Raw genomic sequence first — 11,396 nt, 5'->3', positions numbered from 1 at the left:
CCGGTAGTTATTCGGGCAGTAGTTCGATACGCCCAAAAGACTTTCGGGAGTTCTTCGGACCATGCCTCTTTAGTATCCTCAAGCTTGGTACAGAGATGATGCTTGATGACCTTATTAACCGCTTCGACCAATCCGTTCACTTGTGGATATCATGGTGAAGAGTAGACATTGCGAATTCTGAGGTTCTTACGCATCTCTTAGTACTATTTGTTATTGAATTGTTTCCTGTTGTCAGAGACTATAGTTCGAGGGATCCTAAACCTGCATATGATATTTTTTTAAATAAAGTCTGTGATCTTTTACTCAGTTATCTTTGATAACAGCCCCGCTTCTGCCCATTTGGTGAAATAGTCAACAGCTACGACGATGTACTTGGTCTAACCTTTGCCCATGGGGAGTAGACCGATAATATTGATTCCCCACTAGGCAAATGGCCATGGTCCGGCTATTGGGGTGAGCTCTTCCGGGAGTTACTGAGGTATACTAGCAAATCTTTGACATTTATCACATCTCTGGATGAGCTTTCGTGTGTCATGCTAGATGGTCGGTCAGTAGTAACCTTGTCGAAGGACTTTATGTGCTAGAGCTCGTCACCTAGAGTGGTTCCCGCAGATTCCTTTGTGGATCTCCCTTAGGATATATTCTGCTTCTTTTGGTCGGACACATCTCAGGTAAGGAAGGTAGAATCCTTTTTTATAGAGTATACCATTGAGTATGGTATTTTGATCTTCATCCAACGTGCTAGCCTTTCTCAAGGTATTTGATGATTGGATCCATCCAAGTTGACTCTAAGCAACCAGAAGCACGGTGACGAGCTCGGCTTCATTGATGCTCCGTTTGGTAAAGAATTCGATCGGGATGGACCTCAAGATTTGATCTTCGTCTGCCGTAGTGAGCTTCGCCAACATGTCAGTTTTTGAGTTCTCAGCACGTGGAATCAGGGCGACCCTATATTTCTGAAACTTTCTGATTAATTCTTTAACTCTTTGGAGGTAGGATTTCATGTGCTCCTTCTTAGCTTGATAAGCATCAACTATTTGGTTGACGACCAATTGTGAGTTGCTAAAAACTTCAAGGTATTGAGTCCCCATGTTTGCAGCCAATTTGAGTCCGACTAGCAAAGCCTCATATTCCGCAGTATTGTTAGAGGCTTGAAATTTAAATCTCAAGGCATACTGTATGCACATATGGTCAAGAGTCTCCAGGACTATCCCGGCCCCACTTGCCTTAGAATTGGATGAGCCATTAACATAGAGCATCCATTTGGGAGGGTTGGGTACTGCTTGGGTGTCAGAAAGTTCTGAGGCAAGTTCTGGCCTAAGTAGGTCAGTTATAGGTCGGACAGTGGTCGGATCTTGCTCGGGAGAGCATGTTAGTTCAACAATAAAGTCGACCACTGCCTAACCCTTGATCGTAGCTTGCGATTGATATTTTACGTCAAACTCACTTAATTCAATCACCCACTTAGTCAGCTGACCTGAGGATTTAGGTTTTTAGAGGACTTAACGTAGTGGGTGGTCGGTTAAAACGACGATAGAATGAGCTTAGAAATATGGCTCAGGCATCGGGAAGAGATTACCAATGCTAAAGCCAACTTTTCCAATATGGGATATCTTGTCTCTGCAGGGACTAAGGCTTTGCTAACGTAGTAAACTGAGAACTATTTCTCCTCATGCTCTCTAATCAACGCCGAGCCAACTGCTGCATCGGACACGACCAAGTATAGCAACAAAGTCTCTCCTAGCTCGGGTTTAGAAAGTAAGGGCGGCAAGCCTTGGTATTACTTGAGCTGCTGGAAGGCTGCTTCATAATCTTCGGTCCAGTCTACTATCTGTCTCCCCTTCAACTGTTTGAAGAAGGAGAGACACTTGTCTATAGCTCGGGACACGAAGCGGTTGAGGGCCGCTACTCTCCTAGTAAGTGTTTGTATATCTTTGATCATCTTTGGTGACTGCATGTCGAGTAAGGCCTTAATTTTTTCTGGGTTTGCCTTGATTCCTCATTCATTGACCAGAAATCTGAGAAATTTTTCCGAACTAATGCCAAAAGTGCACTTGTTGGGATTTAATTTCATTCGGTATTTAAGGAGGATGAGGAACATTTCTTCCAGGTTGGTTACATGGTCTGTAGATATAATGCTTTTGACGAGCATGTTTTCAATATAAACTTTCATAGTTTGCCCTATTTGGCGGGCGACATCTTGTTGACCAAGCGCTGATAAGTCGCTCCTACATTTTTCAAACCGAAGGGCATCACACGGTAACAATGAAGACCTCTATCAGTGATAAAGGTGGTCTTAGATTTATCCTTAGAATGCATTACAATCTAATTGTATCCTGAATATGCATCCATAGAACTAAGCAATTCATGACCTGTTGTACTGTCAACCAACTGATCGATCCTGGGAAGAGGAAAGTTATCCTTATGGCGGGCTTTGTTCATGTTTGTGTAGTTTACACAAACCCGCCACTTTCCGTTAGCTTTTTTGACCAGTATGATGTTGGCCACTCAGTCCGGGTAGTAGACTTCTTTGATGAAACTTGCCTTGAGGAGCTGACTGACCTCTTCTTCAATCACGGCATACCTTGTAACACCAAGGGCACGTCGCTTTTGTCGAATGTCGGGAGGATGGGTCGATGTTTAGTCTATGAGTCATGACGGCGGGATCAATTCGGGCATGTCCTCGTGGGACCACCGAAAACGTCAGCATAACATCGAAGGAGGGCGACCATCTTGTCACGCAATGGTGATGTTAAGGACAACCCTATTTGAATAGTCTTAGATGGATCAGACTCGTCCAGCAGGATCGGAATGAGGTCTTCCATGGGTCGGCCTCTCTCTTGTGACTCTTCACATGGATCTAGAGATTCAATGACCATTGCTTCTCATGGGGCTCTCAGTACCATCGCGTAGCACTGTCGAGCGTCGTGTTGATATCCTGTCATGATCCTAACTCCCTGCTCGGTCAAGAATTTCATCACCAAGTGATAGGTTGATACCACAGCTCATATAAGGTACAACGACGGTCGCTTAAGGATGGCGTTGTAGATAGATGGTTGGTTGACTACGAGGAAGTCGACCAACAAGGTGGTTTGATTTTGTTATTCCCTGGCCGAGAGGGGGAGCTGGATGGACCCTTCAGGCATGACCTATCCGCTTGAAAATTTGACTAAGGGAGCCTTGAATGGTCGGAGTAGAGACCAACCAACTCTCATTTTGTCGAAGGCTCGAACGAAGAGCACGTTTGCTGACGATCCCGTATTGACAAGGATCCGAAACACTTTTGGGTTGGTGATGGTTAGAATGATTACCAGTGCATCGTCATGGGGGAAGTGGATACCTCAGGCATCTTCTTCAGTAAAGGCTATGCTGTATTTCTGCATCTTTTGTTCTTTCGAAGATCATCCTAGGAGCAAAACTTCTTCCTCAAGACGACTAATACTCCTAGCGTGCGCTTTCCTAGCATTATTTGAATACCTCCTCCTCCGTGGCCTCCAAAGACAGTACAGATTTCCCCAGCTGGTTGATTGTTGATCGGCTATTCCTCAGCATCTTTGATCTGATCTCTTCCGTTGTCAACGTAGTCCCCGAGATGACCATTACGAATGAGTGCCTCAATTTCTTACTTGAGGTCAAAGCAGTCGCTTGTGTTATGCCCATGATCTCGGTGGAAGAGGCAATATCTATTTTTGCTTCTTTTATCAGTGTTAGATTTCATCTTTTTTGGCCAATGGAGAGGATGCTTGTCATTCATCTCCATCAGGATTTGTTCAGGTGTCTTGGTTAGGGGAGTACATGTCTTGAACTTACGGTAGGGCTGTTGTTCAATTTTCAGTCATCCCGAGATCGATCATCCTTTCTTTTCTTATCAGTCGAACTAGGCTCGCCCTTTGTCTGCTCTTTGGCCAGGGGATTTTTACTTTGGGTGGCGTCCCATAATATCTGGGATTTCTCAGCGTTAGCATATTTTTGTGATCTATTCGGAAACTCGGCCAGAGTGGCAGGAGGGTTCTTATCTAGAGAGAAGAGAAAAGGCTTATCTCTCAGCCCACTCATGATGGTGTTTAGGGTGGTTTCGTCTGAATGTTTCCGAACTTGTAGTGCTTCTAGCTTAAAGCGCTTGATGTAGTCCTTTAGGAGTTTGCCTTCTTTCTAGATTATATGAAGGTGATGAGTAGGTGCTTTGAGTCTTTTCTTTCCTTCGATGAAGTTCGTAACGAAAGCTTGGCTGAGCTTCGAGAATGAGCTAATGGACCTTAGTTTTAATTGTTTAAACCATAGTCGAGCAGCGTCGGCTAGAGTCAGGGAGAATGCTCAACACATGATCACATCAAAAGCGTCATGGAGTTCCATATAGATCCAGAAGGATTCCATGTGCGCTGATGGGTCAGTATTCCCTGTGAAGGGCATAATCTGAGGTAGCTGAAAGCTATCTGGCAGTCGTGCTTGTAGAATCTCTGCAGTGAATGGAGACTAGGTTTCCTCCATTGTAACTATTGTTGCATTAGATTGGTACGCCTGCTGCATGTTGCCGATCTGGTCCCTTAGGCTCTTTAATCCGACTTTCCATGGCTCCCCATTCTCATCAGTGGCTTCGACCGGGGCTTTGCCATGCCTCTTCCGATCCAACTCATGTCGCAGGTCAGAGGCGGGTAGAGGGGCGATTTCAGAAATGTGAGACAGGATAGGCCTGGCCGAACTACGATGCTAGCCCGCTGGTGTACAGTATGCACGAAGGTCGGGAATGTCCATGGCTAGGTTGCCTGTCTTCTTCGTCGATTCTCAGTGCATGCTAAGGCTACATCTGTTCCAGCATCCACTTCATGTAGCCCATGTTTGCCCTCATATCTCTGAATTTTCTTTCGAGGTTGTTCAGTCGGCCATTCCTGGTATGAGTCCGCTAGCTGCGCCTGTCGAAGCCAGAAGAGGAACCTTGATGGCTCTCCTGTGGCTCAGGTTGCACTGGTTATACTAGAGGTTTCGGAACGCAACTAGTCGTAAGTAGGGTCATGATCAGAATCGCTACTAAAGGGGATTGAGCTTTCTTCTTTCCCCTTGCCATTGTAGTTGTTGCTGATAGAAGAACTGAGAACGGCTTAAAATGTCATTCCCACAGACGGTGCCAAACTATTGATGCAGTTTTCCGATAGACCCTCTGCAGTTGACCCTCTTGTACCTGCACAGGTGTAAAAAAGAAACAAGGGAGACCTTGGCTAGTACGGGGGACTCTTTAATGCCTAAGTCAGGACGGGGTCATTTTGTAGGGTAGGGTCTCCAGAAAAGAGACACCAGTCGAATGTTAGGATAAGAATTAGCGTACATTTTAAGGTTGGGGGTACCTCTATATATATAAGAGAGGGAGTCTGATTGAACGTGGATTCTTCCCAATATCTTAAAGATTCGTCTAGATCTAGGATCCTTAGAGATTACCAGCCTCTGAGATTACCGAGATTTGATCTTATCCCCTAAGGGCCTATTTGGCCGGGCGAATCCCATGGGATTAGGAGGGATGGGATGGATTTTAAGGTAATGATGGTGGTCTCACTGGATTGGTTTAAGATCCATGGGATTGCTTATATCCCGGGACAAGTTCACTTGGTCTATTTGGCTCATCATGCATATCCTGGAATATCGCGATCCCATCCCTCCTAATACCGTGGGATCGGTCTGGCCAAACAGGCCCTAAAGATCTGGGGAGAGATATTCGAGATGTTAGAGATTTCTTCGAATCTGTAGCTCGGTTTTAGGTCGTCTCCCATAGGCGGGTGATAACTTGAGAATAGGCAATACCAAGCCTCTCAACATATCAGCATTCACCATCCGTCGACCAATGTCGACAGATCATCATTCACCATCTTCGACCAATGTTTAGGTCGAGAGGTCTGCATTCCCTTTAGTTGGGCACTAATGGCCCTTGATCTTATCATGGGGCGTCGCCTGGTTCTTAACCGGTCGGTGGCCGATCTATGGTCGTCCAATGGCCAAGCTATGACTGAGTTATAGCCAGGTGTTAACCGATCTGGGGTCGATCTATGGTTGACCTATAGCTGACCTATGATTGACCTATGGCCGATCTATGGCCAATCTGTAATTGACCCAATAAGTTAGAACACGGTTTATCAGAATGGGCTCGTACTCATGTTCTTTGAGTGTCCTTACAGTTGTATAGACCTCCTTGGAGGTTGGCCTATTTCTGGACATAGAGGCCTTATCAGGCTCTAGTTTCACTGGGCTCGTGCTAGTTCAGTAGAGTTGGTCCATTACATAATCTGACTTATCGACTTGTCCATTTTTTCCCCAACAAAGACAAAAGGCAGTATTTTTTTATTACAGGTAGAGAGATTTTAAGCAATAGTTCTAAGTTTTTTTAAATGCCAATATGGTGAGAGCTGCAGATCATCTTCCAAAGGCTGTGCAATGACCCAAAATGAAAAAATATAAATGAAGAAGAAGAATAACATGGCTTCTATTACGATGAGTGTTAGGACATCAATGCTTCCTCCTCATCTCTCTCTCTCTCTAACATTGTTGCAGATCTCTCTCTCTCTTATACATTAAATGCAAGAAACCATTCAAATGATCTCACAACCAAGCAGGGCGTGGATTAGGTGCAGCCCACGACCTCACCTAGAATAGTGTGGCCTTGGGCATGCGGCCTACCTTGATGTATGTATTTTAAATCCATGTCGTCCATCCATTTTAACAGGTCATTTTAGGGCATTTGCCAAAAAAATGAAGCATATTCCAAACTCAGGTGGACCATACTGCAAAAAACAATAGTGATTGAACACCCTACCATTGAAAACTTCCTTTGGCCCACCGTAATTAGTGTGTGTGTGTGTGTGTGTGTGTGTGTGAAAATTAGACTTCTTTAAAGGTTAACACTCGGATTTTTGAAGAATGAGTACTAAAATTAGGTTACGAAAATTGGGGCATTGCGGCTCGGCATTCCATGGGTGGGGCAAGGGAGTTATCCCTGCATGTCTTCTAGTCATTATGTTCCTTGGTGGACATACTAGCTACCTTGTACATTCCTTCCCAGTTTGATCTCAGGGCTCTCGAGTTGAGCTCCTTGGTGCTTTGGAAGATCTCTCAAGTTACCAAGTCTCCTACTTGGAATCTTTGCACTTTCACCATCGTGTTATAATGCTGAGCTGCCTTATGTTGATAGGTAGTGACCCCTAACTGTGCCTTTTCCCTTAGTTCTTCAATCAGATACAGACTCAACGTCAGCTGCACATCATTTTCTTCCATGTCGAACAACTCGGTTCGTCCGAGGGCATCCTGATCTCCACTGGGACCACCGCTTCTGCCCTAAAAGCTAAGGAGAATGGAGTTTCCCCAATTGTTTTATGGGTCATATTTCGGCATGCCTATAAGACATGCAACAGCTCATCAGCCCAGGCTCCCTTTAATTTCTCAAGCTAAATTTTTAAGTGGGTTTTTATAATCTTATTTATAGCTTCCACTTTTTTGTTAGCTCCAAGGTACTAAGGTGAAGCGAAAGCATTGCGAATGTCGAGCTTCTTGCATACTCTTCAAAAAATGAGCATTGTCAATGTAAGACCTGACCCAAATTCTTGTGTGTGCATGTGTGTGTGTAAGTATGCATTTCGTTTCCCTTGGTCCCGCGGTCCTACCGGTCGAATCCCGACGACCTGTGACCCTCGGATAGTGTTTGCGGTCATCCTTAAGTCTGGTCATGTTGACTCGACTCGGATCAGCCCGAGACCTATGCTATCTTGTTCACATCGTCGTTGTAGTTCTGACGACACATCTTGTGCGTCCATCCGATATATAAATTAAAAGTTATGAACATTTCATTGTATGACCCTTAATGTTGTGGCCCACTTAAATATAATGCATGTGACCCCACCCTTAGCACAAGTTCCAAAACACACTACACACACACCATAAAAAAATTTCATAACAAAAACTACCCAACCCAACACACCACCAAAGCCTACTCTAGCCTATCACTTTGGTTTCTCCTCCCATAGGCAATCATTATTCTCTCTTACAACAAATCATTACCCCCCTCTCTCTCTCTTTATCTCTCCCTCCTCATTTTCTCTCCATGCTAGCAAACCTCCCTCTCTCAACGTCCCATAATCTCCCATTTCTCCAGCCCTCAAAGCTCTAAAATCCCTCTAATCCCACCATTAAAAACTTATCTCAACCATCAAAACCTCTTCATTGGTTCAAGATCTACATGGTGTGAAAGTTTGAGAGCTTGGTTTGCATGTGGGTGACTATATTTTTGCTGATTTCATTTTTTTTAATCCCTTAATCTTCTTATTTCTTCATTAATGGATCATATGGGACCCACCAATCCATGGTGGGGATCTCATTTGATCCCATGGATGTGGCCCTTTGGCCCATCCTTGGGGCCATCCTCCATGGACCCCATCATGATGTATCTCATGATCTACACCATCCTAAGGTCATCTAGACCTTAAACATCATGTTGGGATGGCATCTCAACCATCCATTGTAATTTTAGACCATACATGTGTTAGTTGTATGTTGTAAGTACAAATCAATGTAGATCTATGGGTGTGATTGTTCTTGAGAGGGCTCATTAGTGGCGGGGCCCGACCCCTATAGACGGATTGTGTCCCTTATCCATCTTCTCTTTTGTTTCTTTGTAGTGGATATGATGTATGTGTAGCCCACTTGATGTGACATACAACCAGGCCCAAGTGGTTGGACGTCCAGGCCCAACCTTGTTGCCCCATGTTGTTGGCATGTTTTGGACAGCCTTTGGGCTTGATTTTATAGTTGATCTTGGAAGGGGCTTGGGTCTGAGAGTTGTGTGACCCATTTAGGTGGACCCCACCTTGAGGAATTGGTGATTTATTTCCCTTTTATTTATCTTTTGGGTTGGTTTAGCATATTGCTGGAATTTCTGTTATGTTGCTGGAATGTTTGGCATGTAGGCCCTATTTGTGGAATGTTTCTCCCTGATTTCTTGGGCATTTCTTGGAGGAGAGGACCCCACCTTGAAGTGTGATGGATCACACCTCAGATGGTCCATGCAATGGCACCCAAAAATGAGGCCCATAGGGGGTGGGCGGTCCACCTTGCTGGACCGTCTAGCCCCATCTATTGAGGGGAAAACACAAATTTCAGATTGATTTTCTGAGTAGTGGGCCACTTTTGTGGACCCCACCTTGCTGTATTTTATGAAAAAAATATCAAACATTCATCCCTTCCCTCCTAGGTGAAGTTTGGGCCCACTTTTTGGGGTGTACATTATATAGACAACAACATTTGTACAATAGATTTTTAATTCCCAACCTTGCTGTCCATGGAATTCATTCATATTTTGTTTAGGTTTGTGGCTTCCCAAGTAGCCCATCTTGTGGCCCATCATATTGGGACCCATCTTGGCGATGTGGGCCACCACTTTCACCTCAAAAGAATGATGTATGGTTGTTGGAATGGCAGCCCATAGCTGGGCATTCCAGCAGGGCTGGCGTCCAGCCATGGGCTGACCGTCCACCCTCCTAAGGCCCACTATAATGTATATTTTATCCATGTTATCCTCTCTATTGTGGGCCATGTGTGTGTGGCCCATCTCCCATGTGGGATGTCCACATGTGGGACCCACTTTGATGTGTTTAAGGGGGGACGTCCCAACCCCTTGGACCATCCACCATGGGACACCCAGGCCCATTGGGCTGCAGCTGGACGTCCGGTCCAGTAGCATGGCCCACTTGATAAATGTGTTTTATTCACTCCTTTCATTTGGTGGGTCCCTTTGTGAATGTGTGAGTCACCAGGGATTAAAATAAATATATAAATTAATTATTATTGAATTTCTAGCAAGCCCAGATAGTGGGTGGGCTGGAATTTCCGCAACAAGCCCAAAATTGCTGCCCATAAATGTATGTTTTGGGGTAGCATGGCCCACTAGATTTGGGGATATTTTTACATATATCTTCCTTATTTCCCACTTAGGTTTTGGGTTTAATTAGTGCACTCTTAATACCCACTTCTATTGGATTTTATTAGACCAATATTTGTAGTTATTTGTTGGGTTTTCCGAGGCCCATTGTCATGGATCCTTTTTGATAGGCCCCTGATCTTTGGGCCTATATTTAATACACTATTGTGATGCATTTTATAGGCCAAAATACTCAAGAAGCTGGGCCCTTGGTTGCCCATTAAATTAACCCCATACTTAGGCCAAGATGTGAGGCCCAACTCACTTGTTTCAAACATAAGAATTGCTCATATGGTTTGGAATAACGGGGTGCTCATTAGGCCCACCACAATGAGTGGACTCATGATATTTGTGGTTGGGCCCAAACCTTGCTTAAGGGCCCACCATGTTGCCCATGTGTTGGACTTGGTGTATAGCCCACTAGGCCATGGATTGCTTAGGCCTTGGGCCTTACTTTATATGCGTGTAGGTTGCGGGCCACCTTTTAGGACCCAGTTGAGGTTGGATATCCTCCTTGGTGGCCCTAAGGTAGGCTCATAGGGTTCTTGTATGTGGTTGAAGGCCCACCTTGAACCCTTATTAGGACCGCTTCTTCCTTGGGCCTTTATGACCCTCTTAGTTTGTGGGCCACCCCAAAGTATTAGGCCCCCACTAGAGGACTTCTCTTTAGAGTACATGTTTATGAATCTAAACCTTGCCCCTCCTTGGGAAGGAGGACTATGATTCACGTCATCATTACCGAGTAGTGCACTTATACCATTATGACCCATATGCATCATCTGCGTGAATGGATTGCATTGTGTATGGTCATTAGGTTGATATGATAAAGGGATGGAGTTTCTCCCCTTGTGCACATCGAGTGTTTGAAGCTAGTGCATGATCTGTATGCGTGACTCATGCATTGGCATCACATTTCATGATGATACCGCCCTTACTTCATCAGGGCCTTGCCTCCACAGGGACATTTGTGGATGGCCGTATGTATGGACACTGAAAATGTTACTTGAGCATATAGGGTACATAGGATGCCCATGGGTGAAATTTTTAAAACTTTCATGGTACCAAGGATCTACCCCAATGCCGTGATCAAGTGGAAACTATGAGCGCACGAGAGCCTTATACCGTTAGGCCGCGACTCACACTATCATGTAGTCGGTTGGGTAGGGGTGTGGCCTTACCTGCTTGGTGTAAGAAGGCATTGCTAGGCTGAGTCTGACCAGCTTGTAAATGGGTTCGCTACCGATGAGCCTTGTCGGTGATTGGCTGTCCACAGGTGGGTAGTGAGGTCTCTTACACTCGTTTGACTATGCGGGTCTGGAGAGCGGTAGTCATCCAGTAGTGTGCTAGACCCCAGTGATTTCCTTATGATTGGAAATGTACTTGATATGTGGATTTAGATATGAGCACTGGCATCACTTCCCATTGCATTCGCATTGGCTACTTAAGC

At 44.9% G+C, this 11,396-nt stretch overlaps 1 protein-coding gene across 1 annotated transcript; it reads right to left on the bottom strand.

Moving 5' to 3' along the window:
* Positions 1-788: 788 nt before the first annotated feature.
* On the bottom strand, positions 789-3,600 carry LOC131224916 (uncharacterized). The gene is made up of 2 exons (XM_058220356.1): positions 3,478-3,600; positions 789-1,226 (listed from the first exon to the last, which is right to left on the bottom strand). The coding sequence occupies exons 1-2, from the start codon at positions 3,598-3,600 to the stop codon at positions 789-791; spliced, it is 561 nt and encodes a 186-aa protein (XP_058076339.1).
* Between the last annotated feature and the right edge of the window lie 7,796 nt (positions 3,601-11,396).

The sequence above is a fragment of the Magnolia sinica genome, chromosome 14 (assembly GCF_029962835.1).
Source record: "Magnolia sinica isolate HGM2019 chromosome 14, MsV1, whole genome shotgun sequence".
NCBI classification, from domain to species: Eukaryota; Viridiplantae; Streptophyta; class Magnoliopsida; order Magnoliales; family Magnoliaceae; genus Magnolia; species Magnolia sinica.
The sequence above is the reverse complement of the archived record's forward strand: the minus strand, read 5'-3'. Positions and strand labels throughout refer to the sequence as shown.

Bases quoted from the DNA above. Each gene is read 5' to 3' on its own strand.
- LOC131224916 (XM_058220356.1), bottom strand. From the start codon at position 3,600: ATGGTCATCTCGGGGACTACGTTGACAACGGAAGAGATCAGATCAAAG. The intron at 1,227-3,477 runs GTATTCAAATAA...TCCAATTCTAAG, and splicing joins TGGAGGCCACGGAGGAGGAG to GCAAGTGGGGCCGGGATAGT.